This window comes from Palaemon carinicauda, chromosome 8 (genome assembly GCF_036898095.1).
Source record: "Palaemon carinicauda isolate YSFRI2023 chromosome 8, ASM3689809v2, whole genome shotgun sequence".
In the NCBI taxonomy this organism is placed as follows: Eukaryota; Metazoa; Arthropoda; class Malacostraca; order Decapoda; family Palaemonidae; genus Palaemon; species Palaemon carinicauda.
This window is the reverse complement of record NC_090732.1, coordinates 96,851,965-96,874,434: the sequence shown is the minus strand read 5'-3', so window position 1 is coordinate 96,874,434 and position 22,470 is coordinate 96,851,965. Positions and strand designations below refer to the sequence as shown.

At 33.7% G+C, this 22,470-nt stretch overlaps 1 protein-coding gene across 1 annotated transcript in view; it reads left to right on the top strand.

Moving 5' to 3' along the window:
* The window catches only part of LOC137645810 (cell adhesion molecule Dscam1-like), a 248,653-nt gene that overhangs the window by 37,003 nt on the left and 189,180 nt on the right, over nt 1–22,470 (top strand). Inside the window, 1 exon segment of the mRNA XM_068378765.1 lies at nt 6,803–7,352. Coding sequence (XP_068234866.1) covers nt 7,277–7,352 — 76 coding nt within the window. The 5' untranslated portion in view covers nt 6,803–7,276.

Genomic DNA, 22,470 nt, shown 5'->3' with positions numbered 1-22,470 from the left:
ACCTCAGCATACTTGTCTGTCTATTCCTAAGAGGGTTTACGCCTAAAAGGACGGTTTTTGACACTATATCGGATGCTGTCATGGAAAAAGTGCTTGAAAATGGTCCTGCAACGCGTATTCGTTCGTGATAGGATTTAAAAAAAACATTTTGTCAGTAGTAAAGAAGCACCCGATAGATAAAATATTACTTGGCAAGCTTTGGAAGGATAAATCTGTAACAAATTAATCTTTTACAGAAAACCAAACGATTTTAAACAAACATTTTGCAATCTCCAATCGGATGAAATACATTTGTGATAATCTGTGGTTAGGATAAGAATATGAATGGTAAGTCGAGGATTAATCAAGGATTAGAAGATTTGCATGTATTGATTAGAAGCCGGCAATCCATGTACCCTGAACTATCGATTACATCTGACAGTGAAGTGGCACGTTGCAAGCTCTTAATTGTTTATTGTATAGTTTGTCCCGGTCCTCTCTCCATTTTCTTAGGTCTGGCCTTCGCTTGGACGATTCCTAACTAAGCTGGGACGTCTATTCGTGTGTCTTCATGCAACAAACTAATCATCTTCAATCTTTGAAGAATTTTTGCTTTGATGATATGGTTGGGCTTTCTTCAGTGAATAACCCCACCCCAGTTTTTCTTATGTACTCATTCATTTTATTATGCTGTTCATGATTTACTCATTGCGTTGAAACCCCAGAATGCTCTAAGTCTAAGGGCACCAAACAGGAAAAATAGTCCAGTGAAAAAAGGAAATAAGGAAACAGATAAAATAGTGTACCTGGGTATACCCTCAAGCAAGAGAACTCTAAACCAAGACTGGAAAACTATGGTACTGAGGCTAGGGCATCAGCCAAGACTAGAGAATATTGGTTTGATATTGGAGTGTCCCTCCCCAAGAAGAGCTGCTTACCATAGCTGAAGGTCTCTTTTACTCTTACCAATTGGAAAGTAACCACTGAACAAGTACAGTGCAATAGTTACCCCCTAGTGAAAAAGAATTTTTCGGTTATCTTAGTGTTATTAGGTGTATCCAGAAAGAGGAGAATGTGTCAAAAATAGGTAGTTAAATCGGTAGAACTTAAAATGTTCAAACTTGCAGCTAATGTTTTATGTTGAACAGGCGGACATAAGTCTTTCTTTTACTTTTTATATGTAAGATCTATTTCAATGATGCTAAAGTTTTTAAAGAATTATTTGATTGTTCATTACCTCTCTTGTAACTTATTTATTTCCTTATTACCGTTCCTCACGGGGTTATTTTTCTCTGTTGTGGTCCTTGGGTTTATAGCATCCTGCTTAAACAACTAGGGTTGTAGCTTAGCTAATAATAATAATAATAATAATAATAATAATAATAATAATAATAATAATAATAATAATTCGGTGTAAGTGTAGGCAAAGGAAAATGAGCCGTAACCTGAGAGGGCATAGTACTATCTGGCGAGTCAAAGGATCCAGTAAATTTGGCAGTAGTATCTCAACGGTGGCTGGTGCCTTAGCCAACCTGCTATCTACCATTCCTGTTCTTCTTGGCTTGGGTGAATGAAATTAGGATTTAAGGTTAAGGATGTATATAATAAGATTTTGAAGTCCGGGAAGAGCAACTTTTTCCCCATGAGTTATTTTTCCATTGCCTTTTCACAGCAATGGTTTTACTTCATCATACCATCAAACGATGTTTTTGAGTAAATTGATAGCAACACCTTCCTTTTGCACAAGACTTAAGCATTTAAATCTTGCAGAAATAATTCATGCATGACCATTGTTTGTAGAGATAATAAGCACGAATTTCAGTTAAAAGAAATATCCTTTGTTGCGATATGGCAGCAAGATTAAAATGTGACTCAAGTCTTTCAATCTACGGTAGCTAAAACTCCCAGACTTTCAATAGACAGCTCATTGCTCTCTGAATTCCCCAAGGGTAATCTTGAGGAAAGGCAAGAATAAATGAGATGATAAGGGCATGCATCACGTAGGTTGGGGACAGGGTCCCGGACGTTTAAGACAGGGAAATTTGTGGGTAAAAAAGACATGGAATGTCCTCGCTTAGATTTCCGCATCTTTCGGGAATTTCAACACGTCGCAAGTCTTGCTGTTAGGCAAATTATCGCCCATCTTCTGAATTTAAGTCTTCCCTCGGGCCTCGTTTCTTTTTCCGGGTGAGTGGGATGGTTTCCGAGGGGAAGGATAAGCTGCCCTTGGTAAGAATCTTTGAATGATATTTTTGCGCATTGTTTTTTATTATAATTCATTTAATTTTGCGTAGAATCTGTTTCTGTGGTTGACACTAATTTTTGCGTCATAGCCTAATATTTTCCTCTTTCATTGCCTTTTAAAACTGAACAGTTTTTTTTTATGTATACGATTTTCCTACTTACTCCTGTCTCAAATGAAGTTTTGATTATCCATTCGTGTCTTCATAAAGATTAGTAAGATTTTTATTGTAAGATTTTATTTGCTTTGATGTTTCTTATTTTTGCACATACATAATTTTTACTGCCTTTTTACACATGTTTGTTTAGGGATTAGGCCATTTCAACAAGTGTCACCTACTATTGATGTTTTGTCCTTTAACCTAGAAGTGGCATATTGACGCTCCGAAATGCCATTATTTCATCAAGGATGTCAGATCATTTTTTTCCTAACAGGATGAGCTGCGTAATGTCGTTTTCTAGCACAAATCCAACGAAAAAAGAAATGGGCAAGGAAAGGAAGGGCGGGGTTTAGATGGTAATATATGATGACCACGATAGACCTGCCACTTGGAAGCAAAGAGTAAGCCCAAACAGACACCAAAAAGAGAACGCCAAAGCTAAAAGCGTAAAAGGGAAGAAAGTAGATGAACCGTACAATCCCAGAATTAACGATGTTAATAGAGTAAATTCTGGAATGGGTGGCTTGGCGGGTGTTAAGAGGGCGTCTGAGAGCTGTCATAATGGACTCTTACCTTAAACTCTAGGGCACATCGACCGAAACAGTACCTCTAGAAAGGCAGAATGGGAAGATCCCTCTTTCGATGGAGAGAAAGACGGTCGATGTGTGAGTAATAATGCTTTAGCCTTTTGCCGAGTCTTAAACTTAAAATAAATATTTGATTTACCTATTTGTGGCAGTTTTTATTATATTTGCTCTCTCTCTCTGTCTGTCTGTCTCTCTCTCTCTCTCTCTCTCTCTCTCTCTCTCTCTCTCTCTATGATTTTTTTTTATTTCTATATTGAGTTTAGTTTATAGCTGAGCAGATTTAATGTAATATCGTGAGTAATATTTAAAATGAGGGCGGAAATTCTTATACCTGTTCAAAAGATTATTTTTAGATCTGTTTTCGACTGTGGTCCTCGCTTTTTTATTTCACAATTACTATTCATAAATCCTATTCATTTATCTAGTGAAATTGCGCTACAGAACGGTCAATAGAGCATATAGGTTATTAGATAGCTTTATAGTATTTCACACGTAGTAAAGAAATAGTATTCCAATAGAAATGCAGAAGTACTCGTCTGTTATCGAATTCTCCTTTCCGAAGTGGAGAAAATGATTTCGCCAGTCTTTCAATCCAAAGGAATGCTGTGCTCACTCATTTCCATCTTTTGACGATGGAGGTTTTAGAAAACTAAAGTCCATTGTCACCAATATCTTCAAGAATCATTATTCCCTTCCTCGTGCTGTAACAAAAGCTTCTTTTCAATTATCCCCCTTCGGCCCACATCTCTCCAGGACACCAATGAATCCATATGACCATTGCTCACTCGGTGGGCCATAAAGCGATTTCAGGATAAGCCATAGCGTTCGTGAGCTTCGTCAGAAAATTTTTTCCTGGCTTGTTGTTGGGTAATTTCTGTCAATTATTTTAGCTTCTGCACACATACTCACGTTTATATTTCTTCTTCGTGTAAAGGTATAAGATTTTTATGTTTGTAACTTTGATGGTAGTTTACATATGCAGCTCTTAGAATATCTAAGGCAATGCTGTATTGTATGTACAAAACTTGATACAATTAAAAAAAAAAAGACAGAGTTCCGTAGCTCTTCTTCCATGTGTCGTGTCACTCAAAACCCTGGATATTACAGACTTCCAGTCTTTTGTCTTTCTTCTAAACTGCATCAGTTCTGCGGATGTTTTCTCGCTTCCAGTTAATTCCATTAGTCTATCCCTGTATTTCCCCCTTTCGCGCTCCTTTCCTTGATTTTTCCTACTAGACATCAACGCTCTAATTCCTAATTTCTTAACACATTCCCCAAAATTGGAATGGTCTGCTATATAGCTTCTACATTTCCTCCATTATTGCCAAAATACATACATACAAATATACAGTCTATGCGTAAAACTCAAAGGAAACGTAATGGTTAGATGCAAGAAAGAAAACAAGAGAAAATGAATATAGTGTCATACTTTCAAAAGGGCTCGTGAAAAAGAAACGGCTTTGGATTCAGTCTACTGTATATTTAATTTGCCTGCTTCTTCACACACACACACACACACACACACACACACACATATATATATATGTATATATATACATATTTATATACATACATACATACATACATACATATATATATATATATATATATATATATATATATATATATATATAGGGCTGAAAATCCTTATCTTTTCTGAAAAAAATCTATTTGATTTAAACCAAATTTTTTTTTATTTAAACCAATTTACTAGATTTAAATGATTTTTTTTTTCAATAATACCTATTTGCTGTTACTGATTATTTGTTTCAGTCTAATGATTGTATTTTCTGTTGATGAACTTGATCTATGTTAAATGAAACCACAGTTTAATATACATTGCTCAAGATGAGTTTTTCTATTAAAAACCAAAATTCATACTAAGGATTTAATAGGAGTGGATTATTTATAGTAACTAGTACATAAATACACAAAAATAAGCGAAACTGCAATTAAACACAAATACAGATTTAAAGGTTTAAAGGCTACTCGTGAATGGCAGAGCCAAGGGACAGTGACACTGCCCTAGCAAGCAGGGCAATGCCCTTGAGACTGACCATATATTATGTGATCAGCACCCAAGCCCCCTCTCCACCCAAGCTAGGACCAGGGAGCGCCAGGCAATGGTTGCTGATGACTCAACTGATAGACCTATAAGCTCCCCCAGATATGCAGCAATTTTACTTTAACATACAGTACACAGTAATAAATAAATCTAAAAACATATTAAGGACTTCTCCATGTGCGTACTGTATTAGCAACAAAATTTGTAATTCCTATTAACGCTGTTAAAAAAATCAAAACCTTTATAATTTGTATAATTGGAACAGCAACTTCAATTCGTAAGTTTACCCGAAATATTATAGCTATTAATTAGGAATTTCTTCATTTGTTGCAATACTTATACGCAGTAACTAGTTTTGAAAGTTTTCGTTTTTCTAAAGTAATTTCTGATAATATGTTTCATTTTGATTTAAATCAGGATTTTTCTACTCTGATTTAAATCGATTTACATAACTTTTTTTAAATAATTTGATTTAAATCAAAACAACCTTTATATATATATATATATATATATATATAAATATATAAATATATAATATGTGTGTGTATATATATATATATATATGTGTGTATATATATATATATATATATATACATATATATATATATGATTACCTTTGGGTTTATTTTGCATAGTTTTAGTATCCATAGATTTAAAACGGTTTCTAGTGTGTGCATACTTTGCATAATTTAATAACAATGAATTTAGAACTGTTTCTAGATCCTTAGTTGTACTTCCAATTATAAATTTGATGAATAACCATATCATAGCTGCCAAGCTAAAATCTTCCAGAATTTTGTAGTTTCATAATGTTTAGGTCGGTGTAGCATGTTAGGCTCTCGATTTCACCTACAGAACTTCAATGAGTTAGATATTGCGTTGGCATCAAAGTATTAATTAGATAGAAGTTACAATAAATATCTGAGAAAGTCGAGTTGTCATAGATTTTCTGAATCTGCTAGAAAGTGTGACGGGGTCTCGTCCTGTACTCTCCCCTTCAATTGTAAATATTAAATGCTTACAGTTTCCTTTCACCTTCCCCTTGTGGGAATATCTCTTCGTTTACTGATGTTCCACCAATAGTAATATGAGGGTTGAGATAGGAGGATTCTTTTATTTTTTATTATTTTTTTTTTTTTTTGCATCAGAGATACAACGCATTTTTCATAGCCATTCAAGTTACTTCATCGTAAATATCGTGGGTATGTTAAAATAAGTGATGTGGGATGTGTTAACGGAAGTATTTTATGGTGTTCTTAGTAAATGGGGAAAAATTATCTTTATTTGAATCCAAAAGTTTTGTCTTTCAATAATACCCGATATTTTACTATAAAAAGGGCTAACATTATAATCTACTCTCTTATTGTCAGGACGGATGTAATTGAAATAAAAACTAATGAGTCAGCATAAGAAAGTAGACATATTGAGTGTGCGTTTGTTTTTTGGGCGAGCGTGTGACCTCTTAAATTTCTTATAGAGAAATTTCCGGTTCCAAATTGAATTTATCTTTACCCAGGAAAAAAGTTCTGACTTTTTATACCGATGTTTTAATACATGTTTTGAAAAGAGGACAGGAAATTGCAATGTTTAGCAAATTCCCCTTTTATAGAAAAGATTTAGATGTTGATTTGTGATTATATATTGCCGTTTGTTTGGGTATGAAAGATATTCTAATAGAAATAGTTGGAATAGAATAATTTAACGAAGAGGTAGAAAGTTAGATATATTTTGATGAAAATTATTACTATTATTATTTTTTTTCTTTTCAGGAGAACTTTCCAGTGTGCGGTAAACAAAGTGAGGGTCACTCATCAACCGTGACCTATGCAACAATCAAGTGACGTCATCGTTAACACCGTGTTCAACGCGTGAATAATCTTTTCAAAAAAGACCTTTAAAAATTCTGTTTAATACCAAATACGAACCAGTGATGTTTGGAGTTTGAATCTAATAAATACCGGTGCGCGAAGTGACTTTCACTGAATTTGTGAAAATATTTTCTCGTCTATATGATCTCAAAGACTCATTTTATGACTGTAAGTACATATGGCAAAAGCACACCAAGATGTGTTATGACCACGTTTCAATCAACCCCTCTTGAGTGGCTCCTTCGGAAATGAGACATTTACAGTGAGAAAGTACCTAGATGGAAAAAGATCTAGAACTCGTCACTGCCACGAGAAAAATGAAGTGAGACACGTACGAAGCGAGAGATCAGGTCAAGAAACATTTTCGAGTTTGTCATGGGGGAAGAGTCTCTCCACTGGCACCTGAGATGGATGCTTCTTCTGTTGGCCTTCGCACTTACAGCCAGACGCGGTGAGTAACACTGTGCCCCTTGTGGCTTTGTCCGTCCTGTAGGGCTTGAGTGCAGATGTTGCATACGCATATATGTGTGAAAATATGCTGAACGTTGTACTGAGTATGGGTTCATAATGAAATGGTATTGTTAATGTCATTATCAGTACTGAATTAAGTTTTGTTGAAAATTTTTTCTGTATGTATGGCTAAATGTTTAGTTTTTACTCACTACCATATGTTCTAGCTATATGGTTCAAGTAGGAAGGCATTGTATGCATGTTTATACATTTATAAGCACGCATGCAGGTTTAGGTAAGTTTATGTATGAACATGTATTTATGTATACGTATACAGACTAGCATGCTATTATTATTCTTAATTATTCTTGGATGGTGGTTGAATATTTAAGTTTTTCGCTCTCTGCTGTCTATTTAAAATTTAGCTTAAAGCCTTTCCGCTTGAACAGCATGGCACAGACTTTGTTACTGAACAGTTGCAGTTATATCAGTTTCACAGAAGCATCAGATTTTTATATTATTTAATATTTTGGTGTAATTTCGAATTACGTTGAACCTTACATAGAAAAGGAAACCACGACTTTGATGACTTAAGAATATTTTTATTGACAGCTTTGAGACATCTCGTCTCCTGTCTTGTCCTTGTAACTTGTTTTATTACTATCATTTCAAGTTTGTTAGTGACTTTTTGACAACCTCATTATAAGTTTGGTGGAACTGTCCTGAGCGTATATAGCAAGGCGTGCCAGTATCGCCTCATTTTTTCTTTCACACTTTCTTGTTGTTATGCTTTTATAATTATTGGTGGGCGCACTCAAAAGTATGTCAGATTGAACACGCTACCTTGTCAAATGGTGTAAAATATTACTTATGTGCAAAGAATTCGTACTCTTTGTTTTTGTCACATATTATTATTGTTATTCATATGTGGCGCAAAAAAGTTAATGCGCTTACCAAATACGTTTCTGTAGAACAAAACGCTGCATGTGAAAGAACATATTGATAGATTATAATCAACTGATATAATAAACGAATAAGTATAAATGATAACAAAGTAAAGAACAATTTCCAATAGATGGCATTGTTTACAAGCCAAGTTGACATTTTAAGATAACCTTTTATTGTTGGATTTACTATTTTGCAGCTTTTATTTATAGTTTAATTACTTACTGTATGTTATTGAAGTATTTATAAAGCATGCATCGACTGAATGAAAGTTGCGTGACTGAATTTGAATAAGATTTTAAATTGAGGTAATTCCAGATGAACAAGCATTCGGCAATAGTAATTCCCTCTCGAGGTGAAACAGGATATTCTTCTAGGACGGTCTAATAATGTCTAGTGATCGGAAAAATTAAACCACCTCTTCAATCGATTTTTATCTAAAGGATAAAATACTACATTATTGATTGAACTAAATAGTATCTGAATCTTGTGTCATTTACATAATGATCGTGGTTGAAAAAAAGCCTTAGAAACAACGTCTCTTTTTTGGAAGCATCAAGTGGTGTTTTTCAAGTGCTGCGTGAAAGAAAATTATGAGTCGAGAAACACCTCTGATAGTCAGATAGTCTAAATCATTAAGTAAACTGTTATTTGTCTATAATTGCTTTATAGATTGGGAATCCGGTATGAAATTAGATTCTCATCGAGAAACGAAACTCTACATAATAATAAAGTTACTGTGAGTTATCCTTAGATTTATATAACAGCTTGCTATCATAATATGAAATGGTATGGCCAGTAAATTCTGTTTGTTTCACGGTTACTCGACAAAGTTTGGTAATTCTACTTTAGAATGATTAGGTCTTTGTTTTGAAATCGGTGTACAGTTTAATATGATACGCCCATCTAGCCTATATTCGCGATCAAATCACAGACACACATGTATGTTACATATATATATATATATATATATATATATACACATACACGATTATGTCTGGAATCTTGGGTCCCAAGACTATTTCAGGCAAAGCTTTACAGTTGCGAGCTACATACTCCAATGTGTACTAGTCCAAAGGTTAGCGAATTAAGCCAGTGAATCTACATCTGTCAGGATTATTTATCATTGTATGAGGAATCATTCATAACCAGCTGACAGTCGGTTTATTTATTTTGAATTAGTAGCGTAGCAGGGGCTATGCACAAAACTAGTCGTTCAGGATCAATTTCTTTAAATCTATCTGTCGTGCTAATTACTTTAGCGTGGTCTGACATCTTGAATGATTTATGCGTGAGAGATCTATCGTGTCAATGCGAATATTGCATGGATGTCTGTCTCTTTGGCACGTTTGTTGTTGTCCTCCATGGCTATTAGTTTTAAATATTTTTGTTCTTAAACCCACCATTTTTATTTTTTTTTTTTTTTATAATTGATAATCTGATAGTTGATTTCCCTTTATCTGTCTTTAAATATAATTGACCAAGGTCTCTTGAACATGAAATTTAATCTTTCACTTATAAAAAGATTAATTCATATAGTTATTTTTGTACTAGACGTAACGTAATAGTTTTTCTCGAAAGAAGTTTGGTTCTTTATATCAAAAGTATTGTATACTACGAGATACTTAGGAGTTTTGGTTAAAATATTTTGTGTCAGAAAAGTAAGAGATGATGTAATTTGGACATTTGCGTGAATAGAGGACTTTTGGATATTTGCATATTGATTATGCTAGATCATTAGAACTGTTGTGGGTCAAAGTATGAAGCGTACCCCATATTACCATAATATCGTGCGAGGGTTTTGTAAGCTAAGCAAGTTACTTTTAGATGTTGGAGATATCCCCTTTAATCTTGTGAATTCTTCCTCAATAGCTCTAGAAATGGAAAGATGACCAGAAAAGTCATATTGTTTGTGTAGCCTTTTGATTTATTTGGTATTTGTCCTAAGTAAAACCTAAGAGCTTCAAGATGCTTGTGTTACCTAAAGGATAATGTTTCTCTCTCTCTCTCTCTCTCTCTCTCTCTCTCTCTCTCTCTCTCTCTTCCTTAGTTATAGTTTTCAGTTACCTTCTTATTATGGTTTCTTCAGTCAAAACTATGGATGTTATTATATTGTTGTCTTTACGTGTGTTAATGGGGTTGTACAATTCAAAGGAGGAACTGAGATAAAAAAGTATTTTTATCTTTTATCTTCTTAAGTCATTTTCTTTCTTTTTCTGCTGCCTATATACTAGCTGTAAGAGAGAACATTCAATTGATAGAGATCTTGAATCGACATATAAATAGTAATTCGTGAGTTTCGGGGGTTAAGGTTTAATTTTTGAAGTAGTTTGTTCAATTTATTAGTCAGACAAAATTAAGTCCCCAGAGTTTCTAATTCCACTTGGAGACTTTAATCTTCTCCAACAACCCCTTCTCATTTATAATAACCAGTGATTTTTGTGTCAGCACACAGTCCATAATTCAAAAGTTAATCATGAAATTACTTAACAGATTTTGATATTTCAGGACACTTGAAACTATGCAGTGATACGCGCTATGACATTATTTTGATTTTTATATTGCAATAAAATGTGGTGATTCTTCATACTTTTTTCGTGAATTTATATGATGTCATTTGAGATTTCATACATCAATTTAGTTATGACAAATTTAAAAAAGTTTTATTCCAAGTAAAGAAGCTTACTCCAGTGGCTGCAGTACCAGACACAAAGACATAATTTACGATGAATCATTTATCACATGAGACAACTGGTGATTTTCATTGATTAAATGAGTTCACTCTATATATTACTGGGGAATAACAATGCCAGGGTTCTTGGATACAGTACAAGAAAGAAATATCTCAAGACAAATTATTATTTTTATTGTTCTTTCATTTACCTATCCAACACACACACATACACACACATATATGTATATATGTATATATATATATATATATATACATATATATATATATATATATATGGATGTGTATATATATAAATATATATATATATATATATATGGATGTGTATATATATAAATATATATATATATATATATAAGCCTATATATATATATATATATATATATGCATTTATATATCTTTGTAAACATATTGTATTAAACATTTTAACAAACTAATGTAGGAAATCCATGGATGACTATGTTTATTGAATATTATGCTAATTCGAAATGCACGACGAACCAAAAGAACCTTAATCAAAGTGACTTGATAGAAATCCAAAGAGGCAAAGTCCAAAGTAACGACAACCGTGGCGGTATCACGTGACTATGAATAAACCAAGTCGTTAGCAATTATATTTTCCAAGTACTGTACACAGGCAGTAGTATAATTAAAAGGGCCCTTGGTTCAGATATGTATACGATTTTCTTTCTTCCATATAAAAACATGGCTGAAATATCAATACAAAAGTAAAATCATATTATTAATTCTATTATTGGATAGAATGCAACACTGAAAAAATTTCGCATGTGGATATCTACCTCATATCGCGATATAACTCTGCTTCGAGTGTGAGATAGAAATGTATTTTTATTACAATGTACCCGTAGCGAAAAACAACACGTTTCAAATGACCTGCTGAGATGGCAAGTCCCAGATTTTAGTAGGTTATTTGCTGTCCCAAAGCTCGGACCTAGGCCCTTTCATTCTGCACTTCATTATGAGAGCTGGTAGCCTGCTCCAAGCTGGTAACGGTAGCCTAAAACTGGCGTATACTGTCCGTAGACATTTCTTTTTTTTTTTACTCAAGCTCAAACTTAGATATATTGATACACATTGCGTTCTTTCGTATAAATGTTGTAGCTATGGGCATATTATTCTTATGGAATGGGAGTTGTGAACTTACGTAGCATAATTCCATAAAGCAGAATTTCCAAAAAAAAAAGAAAAAAAAATGGAGAGGGGATATGAAATTAACGTTTATACGTTAAATAGTACTAAAACATATTTGTCTGATTTACACATTTGGTCATTAATACATTTAAAGATTGCGGCTACAGTTTCCTTAATGATAACTTAATGAATAAAAGTAATTCATGTGCTCGTGACAGTTCTGCAGAGGAAATTAAAAGTAAAATCACAATTAAGTAATGATTTTCATTTCTCGATTTGTTTATGTATAACTTTACGTAAGAATTCATGATAGATGTATAGATATGTAAATAGAAATATATACAAAATAATAATAAACATACATTGTGTACAAGCTATTGTTAATCTGCAGCTGTGTTCAGGGATTAAGGTTATTCATTTCATACAATGCATAGGTTCTGTGCATGGCACAAATGAACCCTTCTGAAACATTCAGATATGTCGGAAAACCAATATGAAAAAACATATCCATTGCTTACAGTTCTCGGAACTGCCTTTCCAAGTCTATGGTTTCCTATTTCTCGTATCCTCCTGCTTTTCAGCGCTGCTCTTCCATACCATTCGCTTTTATCTACCTCACATTAGCATGTTCATTTTATTCACAAATCTTATATTTCCGGTTTTTTTTATATGGTCATACTCTCTCTCTCTCTCTCTCTCTCTCTCTCTCTCTCTCTCTCTCTCTCTCAATTTTCTTATTTTGTGGTTTAAATCTTTATTAACTTCGCCATCTTCGTTGTGGCGAAAGTTTTGTTTTGATAGGCGTGTATTTTGTATGTCTGTCTGTATGGTTGTGATTCGCATAACTCAAACACTATTTGGCCGTATCTCACGACAGTTGGTGGGATGATTGGCTATGTTCCAACGACGATATAGTTAGATGTTGTGAGTGATTGGGTCAAAGGTCACGGTCAAGGTAACGAAAAGGTAAAACACGTCTTTTTGCTATATCGTGGTAAGTTTTTATCCGATTTGCATGAAACTAGTGCCAAAATGTGCATAATTCAATTGCCTATCTTGTGATATACATTATCAAGGTCAAAGTCGCAAAATATAAAAAATTACTCTGTGATATCATGGGCAAATCTCATGAAATTTTGTTGGATGATTGGCCATGATCCAAGGATAATTTAATTAGATTTGGAGAGTGATTGGGTCCATGGTCAAAATTAAGGTCACAAAAAGATAAAAAACGTCCTTGTGCTCTGTCGTGGTCAATTTTTATACGATTTGCGTGGAACTAGTGCTAAAATGTGCTCAATTCAAGTGCCTATATTGTTATGTGGAATTGGCGAAGGTATGTACTATACCGAGTGCCCATTCTTGTTATAGTTATTTTCGTTTCTAATTAAATAACTACCAATATTTCCATCTATGGAAAACGAGTAGACTAACTACGATGAGGTAGATGGACGACATATTGATTAATAATGAAGTCATTGTTGGAAAAATATAATTTTAATGATATATAGACAAATAAAATCCTGAATTAAACAGTTTTGTTAATTACAACCCCCCCCCTAATAAATATAATAGTGAAGTGAGACCTGATAATAGTCCTTGGTGGACATTTAAAAAAAGAAGGATGAATTGAACAGTTATGGCATGACCAGCTGTAGCAAGAAATAAAAGAAGGAAGGGCCAAGAGGCAAGGAAAAAGTAAAGAGGGAACTAACTAGTTTTATCCGAAGAAGAATATCAGGCGAAATGAAAATCATCGGGAGGTATTTTCAGCTGCCAAAACGGTTGCGAAAGTTGAAAGCGATTGATTAGCAATAGGCAAAACAAAGGTCTTCTCACAGAGAGAAAGTCTATTTGATTGATGAGTGAAAAAAAAGGGCGTTGCGATAGCAAAGGTTAACGGCACCAAATTAACGTAGGAAGGAGAGCTGCAGGTGCAGAAGGAGGGACGAGAATATGAGTGAAAAATACCCATGTATGATTATCAATTGCATTACTGAGTGGGAGTGAGAATGAGAATGGAAAACGGGAAGAGCCGTCTGTCAAGCAGGCAGTAGGAGGATTGTCGAAGGAAGCAGGAAAGGTGATTAGCGCGCAAGCAAAGCGGCGGTGGTCAGGGATAGAGAGTATGGCAGATGACGTGAAAGAGAGTAGTGAGGAACGATGACCGAAGACTTTGATGACGGGCTGCAAGCAAATGGAGGAAGGGACGTCAATAGCAGCAGGGACACAGCAGCAGCAGCAACAGCAGGCGTAGTGGAAGGGAAACCTGGAGGCAGGAGGAGGAAGAAAGAGGAGGAAGAGTAAGGTGAGGAGGAGGAGTAGGAGGTAGAAGTATTCATCCCTATTCCAAAATGCAGTGTTCACTTGAGTGCCTTGGAGAGAGAGAGAGAGAGAGAGAGAGAGAGAGAGAGAGAGAGAGAGAGAGAGAGAGGTGGGGGTTGAAATTGTAGTAGTACGACGAGGGCAGAGGAGGTGGAGGAGGAGAAGAGGAAAAATAAAGAGAAAAAGAATTCCTCTATGTATCCATCTTCGCTTACGCTGCAAATACAACCAATAAATGGCGGCTGTCAGCCTCGTCGTTAAGCCGTAAATGAAACATCCGTTATCGTAGAAAGAAAGAAAAAGAGAAGAGGGGAAAAAGGGGCTCATTTAAATGTTTTAATATTTATCTCTGGAAACCATTCTATTTTACATGGAGGGCAGCGTTAAGCGGCCATTGGGAGAGGGAGAGGAGGGGGAGTGACCCTGACACGGAGGTGGGGGGGGGGGGGGGCGTAGGGGGGAGAGGGAGGAGGAGGAGGAGGAGGAGGAAAACCTTTAAAGGTGATGGTGCCTTGAAGCTGTCCACTGCTGGCTACTGCTGTGACCGTGTAGATATGATGATGTGGATGTGTTGAATGGTAGATGATGATGATGGTGGTGGTGGTGGTGGTGATGATGGCGAGGGCCACGCGCAGAGGGAGGGTCATCATTAATGCCATTATCGTCATCACTGTCCTTATGCCCTCTACACGGTGATGGACAGGAATAGGCTATGCACAGTTGCACTTGCATTGTGATGCTCATTACTTTTTCCTTTGGCGATAGTTATGACGACCCTGTAACATATTAGAGGATCTTGAAAATATTGAGATTAATAGAAATATTCATTTAGACTAAAACAAACTTAATGGACAACTAATTGTTTGGTTTGAAAAGTATACTTGGTAATGCCCAATATGGTATGGTAAGAGCGTCGGTGATGAGAGAGAGAGAGAGAGAGAGAGAGAGAGAGAGAGAGAGAGAGAGAGAGGTGTTTTGATGTCGGCTGCGACAAATTTGGCCGTGCAGTGATGGAAATGCACTGAAACGAAAGTTGCTGATAATCATGGCGCCTTTTAATGTTTACGTAATGATACCATAGGAACAAGAGGCCCTTTGCCATAGATTGTGGTATCTGCTAGATTTATGATCATATGATAATTGTTAGTTAACATTTAATTTTATTTTCTTTCTTTAATGTATGGAAATAATCGGAATGAGATTGTTCGCTTAGGCCAGGTCGTGATTCAAACAGACTATAATAGGGTACACGGACAACAATAGTATGTAAAATTATCACTGTCGTGAAGGCTTTTTGTTTCTGATGCAGCAGAATCGAGAATTTTCTAGTCCTTTTGCGTCACTGTAACTGTCAACTTTACGTCCAGCAGTTTCGATGAAATTAAAAAGTTGAAGAGAAATACAGTTAGCATTATACAAACTATCACGGAACCCCCATCTTTCAGGCAGTACCACAGCACGCCATGCACCTCTACTACTACTACTACCACTACCACTACTACACCCATCATCTCTTGCAATATACAATAACTACGTTATTGAACCCTCAAAGCGAGCTTCTACGGAGGCGAATCATAAAAGCATGTCATTATTTCAAGCAATAAACCATTAAATCTCGTTCCAGTGACAAGCAGTTGAAATCATGTCAGCATCGTTCCGCTTGGGCGAGGGAAACCTGAAATCGTCAGGCGTCCGAAGGGCATATATTAGGACAAATGGAGCCGTGCAGTCCTTGAGCTTCAGGCATCCATAAAAGAGGGTAGATTGCGCTTGTGCATAAGGGCTTGCGTGCACATCTCTCTCTCTCTCTCTCTCTCTCCTCTCTCTCTCTCTCTCCTTCCTACTCACATACAAAGAGTATACACGCCGGCTTGTATTAATGCTAGATGGGTTTAAAATACTATGAATATAGCCGTTATTTGGCAGAGATGTATAATCTAACTTAAAACTAAATGTTCAATTCTTGTAAGGGAAATATCATGCGGGAGTGCCCGGCATATGCATACAAAATACATATGTAAAATCATACTCTCTCTCTCTCTCTCTCTCTCTCTCTCTCTCCTCTCTCTCTCTCTCTCTCTATATATATATATATATATATACATATACATATGTATATATGATTTATATATTTACACACATATACAAAAGCATACTTAAGGCTTATCATATAATCATATAGAATGTATAGCGTGGGAGAATGTTGGAGAAAGTAATTGTGCCAAAAGACAATATTGATACTGAGGTTCTCGAAAGTCGATATGTATAGGTCGAGAAGGGCTTGACACATGCGTACGTGTGAGTAACTGAGGATGAGTGTATACAACTGTTACGTACAATCCTGAATAATTATAGTCTTGATGAAGGTACACCCGTTTATTTCCCATAATTTTGAAAATTAATTTCGCTGCAAAAGTTCGTAATGCTGAGAATATTCGCTTTTGACAAGCGAACAGCGTTCCACTTGTATCAAGAAGGTCTTCTGGACGCTAGCAGAGAACACCACTTATCCCGCTGCTTTGATTTACTGTGATATATAATCTGCAGTTGCAGAGAACGACTCTGGGTCCTTAGGTGTGAGCGTGTGTGTTTGTGCTTACATAACAGATTTTGGCAGGAACAAGCACACACACTCAGTGCAAACAAGGAATACGCAGATGCACAAATGGAAATTGAGTGTTAAGTCTGGATTTCGTAACGGGAGAGCGCATAGAAAATATCTGTAAATGTACTGCGATGGAGTATCGTAGGCAAACAGCTCTTGTTTACTAAGTTATTTCGCATCCCAAGGCTTTGAAGTTGAGTACCATGCGCATTTTCCATTTAGCAATCAAGCTTTAGCTGTGTCTCCGTTACAAAGTGGAGTGTCCAGAGTAGATACCACGTTAATGGGAAGCTTTTAGGAAAACCCGTTTTAGCACAACATTGTACAGAGAACATCGGCTCTTTGGTTTTCCTCATGATTGTAACTGTAATTTTTAAAAGCCCTCAAAATAATGGATGTTTATTTTGGTAGCTGGGAATTTTACTGAATTTTCTTGAGTTTCCAAGTTAAACGTATAACCTAAAATTCTAATCACAAACAACTTAGTGTTTTTTTTTTTTTTCTAATTAACATTTTGACACAATTTTATAGATGATCCCAAGGCTATGAAACTGCTATTAAAGAGTATTAGTAGGTAATGGCTGTAAATTCGAGGTATAACATTGGATTCAAACTTCGGCTGTTGTATATACAACATCTTAATTTTGCATTTGAAGAAAGTTTACTGGTAGTGTAGAATATGCCCGGACTCAATTGAAACGTAAATTAAACAAAGAGCTGAATTATGAAGTTTTACACTAGCTTTTGATATTAAAAAAATAATTTCTCTAAAGATTTATCGTTTGATTTGGAGTCTTTGCTAGTTTCCTGTTATCAAATATTTTTAAATTTATATATATATATATATATATACGTATATTTATATATATATATATATATATATATAAATGTACGTATATATATATATATATATATATACATATATATATATATATATATGTATATATATATATATATATATATGCATATATATTTATATATATATGTGTATGTATATATATATGCATATATATATATATATTGTATATATATATATATATATATATGTGTGTGTGTGTGTGTGTGTATTTATATATGTATGCATACATACATACATAATTCTCTCTCTCTCTCTCTCTCGATATATATATATATATATATATATACATATAAATAAATATATATGAATATAATATATATATATATATACATATAAATAAATATATATGAATATATATATATATATATATATATATATGTGTGTGTGTGTGTGTGTGTGTATAAATTATGGATACACCATTCTCTGTAATAATAATAATAATAATAATAATAAAAAAATATTATTATTATTATTACTATTATTTCTATTGTTAACCCTAATATGAAAAATAATTAATATATTCGTGTAATAACTTGTTTACTGTCTTTCCAAGCCTATCAGTTTAATTGTTTTTGATGGATGGATTGCTATACTTTAAACATTCAACCATACTCACAGGTACATACGTGGAATACCTTCGAATATTAAATCGTTATTTCTCAGCCTGAAATTGCTATATTTTTCAGGCTCTTGCATATTTTAATTCTAATCTCAATGTATATCTGTGAGAGCCGGCCCGTGTGGTCGCTCGTCATAACAAGGTTTTTTTTTTTTAATGTCTAACACTGGCTTCGGTTGATTTTTCTTAGTCTTTTTTGTATTGTGTGTGTGTGTTTGTGTGTGTGGAGGAGGGAACTGCTATAACAGTTTTCCTCCTTTCGTACACGCGGGCGACTATTTTTTTATCATTTATGTTTTTCTTCATGTAATTTAAATAATCATAATCGAGTTTGTTTGAATTGACATTATTCATTGCAAATTTCTTTTCAAATTTCGGAGCATTGTAATTTGGCATTACTCTTGCTACATGTACAAATAAACGTTAAATTACTCTCCGTACTAAATTTTCATCGTGAAGTGCTTTGATGCATAGAAATAATGCTTACACATTATTCCGAATGTTAGTGCAAATGCATTTTTGTAAAGGAGCTGTTTCATCTGTCCCTTTATACAGTGCATTGTTTCGGTTGAAGGTCTAAATTAAGAAGAGTATTGGTATTTTTATTCAAGTATCATTATAGATTAAATATTAAATAACGACCCCCAACATTTCTATTTTTGGCAAGAATGCGTGTGATGCATATCGCAAGTGTGTTGCCATTCGAAGGTCCATTATGTTTATGGCGGAATTTTGTAGGAATTCCGAATTGACCTGTTATTGATTTTCTTATGAATAGTTCTCTTTCATGCTATAAACAATTCATTGTGTATTCATGCAAACAATAATCTAAATGAGTGCTTTGTGCTTCTAAATGTCTATTATGTTATTTTGCGAGTGCTTTAAGTTCATTGTTACTTGCGATAATATGCATGAATTTTTCAAGCCATCGATTCCGTTAATTAATCCGTTGATTGCGTAAGTATACAATTCAGTGTCATATGGGATGCAAATGTTAAAAGTACTTCGTCTTGATTTTCGTCCATTTTATTTTCTTGTTCATTAAAAAGAAACGAATTTATTGTTATTTGTCTTGAATTGGATTTTGCTTTAAAGTTGTGTTACAGATGTAGAATTTCGTTATGTAAGATCTTTTGTCATAAATTTGAAATATATTTTCATTTCTGATAAACTAGTGATCTCTTCTCTCCAGGTTGGGCTATTTTGTTTTAAATAATTAAATGTATATATATATATATATATATATATATATATATATATATATATATATATATATATATGTATGTATGTATGTATATATGTATGTATACACACACATATATATATGTATATATATGAATTTATATATATATATATATATATATATATATATATATATATATATATATATATATATATATATATATATATATATATAGGTAGCATAATGCTTTGATATAACATAGACTGGTGAGTTTAAGCTAGCAGGGTACGAATCTGTTTGTAACAGAAAAGAACTCAACTTCAAAGTATCCGAGTGTGAGAATAGATTATTTTGATAAACAGAAAGAATGATTAACATACTGATCCGCATGTAGTAAATAAGTGATTATCGTAATACGCAAAATTACATCATAATGGTAGAATCAATCGAGTGAGTAACTACGTGCATTTTTGTAACTCATCCAGTTAAACTCAGAATGTTTATTATCCGACTTTGTGAGCCTTATTAGATAACTCGATTTGCTCTCTGCACCTCCTTAACCACCACACCATTCAAATACTTGGCTTTAACTTTACTCCGAGTTGATATTTTATAGTCTTTATTAGATTTGTGTCTTGTCGTATTTTAAATCTTAATGTATAACATATATAAGGACGCACACACGCTATGTGTGTTTATATATATGTATATATAATTATGTATATATATATATATATATGTATATATATATATATATATATATATATATATATATATATATATAATATATATATATATATATATATATATATATATATATATATATATATAGATGGAAAAGCACAGGGGAACTTGAAAACACTATGTAAATCCCGACCGGCTTCGTCTTATATATTTTTTTTTTAGATCATGAAGATGTGTATGATGAAAAACATTTCGCATGTATAACAATATATATGCATATATATATATATATATATATATATATATATATATATATATATATATATATACTGTACATATGCATACACATACAGTATATATAAACGTATATATGTATATATAGATACATATATGTGTGCAAAGACAACGGCCACCATGCAAGGATCTTTTAATTTATCGGTTCCCCAAGCACACACACACATACACACACACGCACACACACTATATAAATATGTATATAAATGTGTGTGTGCGTGTGTGTGTGTGTATTTACTCTAACTATAATGTAATAGTTTATTATATTTCTTGAAAAGGCTCCCAAAAGAAACAAAGGGAATAAAATTATTCACTATATTTCAGCCTTTACACACTGGGCCTCATCTCGATGGAAAATGAGAGAGGCAGTGCGTAGTGATGCGTTATCCAAAAATCCATCATCAGAGCCAATACAATATACTGCAGATATTATACAGTGAAAAAAAAAAAAATGAAAACAAAATCTAACTCCCTTGTGTGGAAAGTATTAAAATGTGACAATGAATATCAAAGCTGAGAACGCTTTTGTTTTGTTTTCATATCCAAGGACTATAATGAGCGCCTTTATTAATGTTAATCAGAACAAAACATATATTGAATCCGAAATTTAGAAATTACCTCATGGAGATTTTGACAACAATTACTTTGGGCCAACTGGGAGTTCTCTTATCTCAAAGATTTTTCTGAACACAAAAGATTTCAGTTTATTTTTATTTCATTTTTATAGGCTGTGAGCATTGCATTGACTGGAATGTGTCTTCTTTGCATTTTTCAAAAGTGCCTATCTACAGGAGAAAGATTCTGGAATCGGTTTGTCTGAGGTACGGGGGAAAGCAAACATGTGGACAACATCTTTCTGAATCCGATCATCAGAAGGATTATCCAGCAAAACCGACATCCAGATAACCATCCTACATAAAAGAAACTCAACCTCTAATCCAGTCAAAAATATAAAGTAAGAAAGAGCCCGCAAGAAATTAAATATGAATGATCTCTCCCTAAACCAACCACACGCTTTTTAGATCAACGTAAAATTAACTTTATCAGACTTATAAACTCTCTCTATGAACTTCCTCTCATTTTACACTGCGATGAGGACCCACGTGTAATGGTCGCAATGGGCATTTCAAGAAACACATACATACATACATACATACATACATACATACATACGTATACTGTATATATACATATCTATCTACCTATCTATCTATCTATCTATCTATATATATATATATATATATATATATATATATATATATATATATATATATATATATATATATATATATATATATATATATATACAGTATATATATAAATATATTTGTATATATAATGTATATATATACAGTATATATATATATATATATATATATATATATATATATATTATATATATATGTATGTTTATTGCATAACCGTGTTATCTAAAATGTGAATCATACACAAGTCATCTATAATGTTTGATACATGGCTACCTGAAAAACTGCTGTGAAGATATAATTTTGATTGATAAATCAATGTAGCAAATACTTTTTGTGAAACAATAGAAAAAAATTACATTTGAAGATTGGGAGAAAGTATTGTAAAAAAAAAAAAATAACTCCTCGAAGACCTTCTGACAACATTCAGGTCACTGGTGATATTTTTATTATATGCGAGGTTCGCTTTGCATGCTCTCTGAACCCGTAAAAGTCACGAAAATTGTAATACAATTTCAGCAACAGACTCACGCAATACAAACACACACACGGGTCG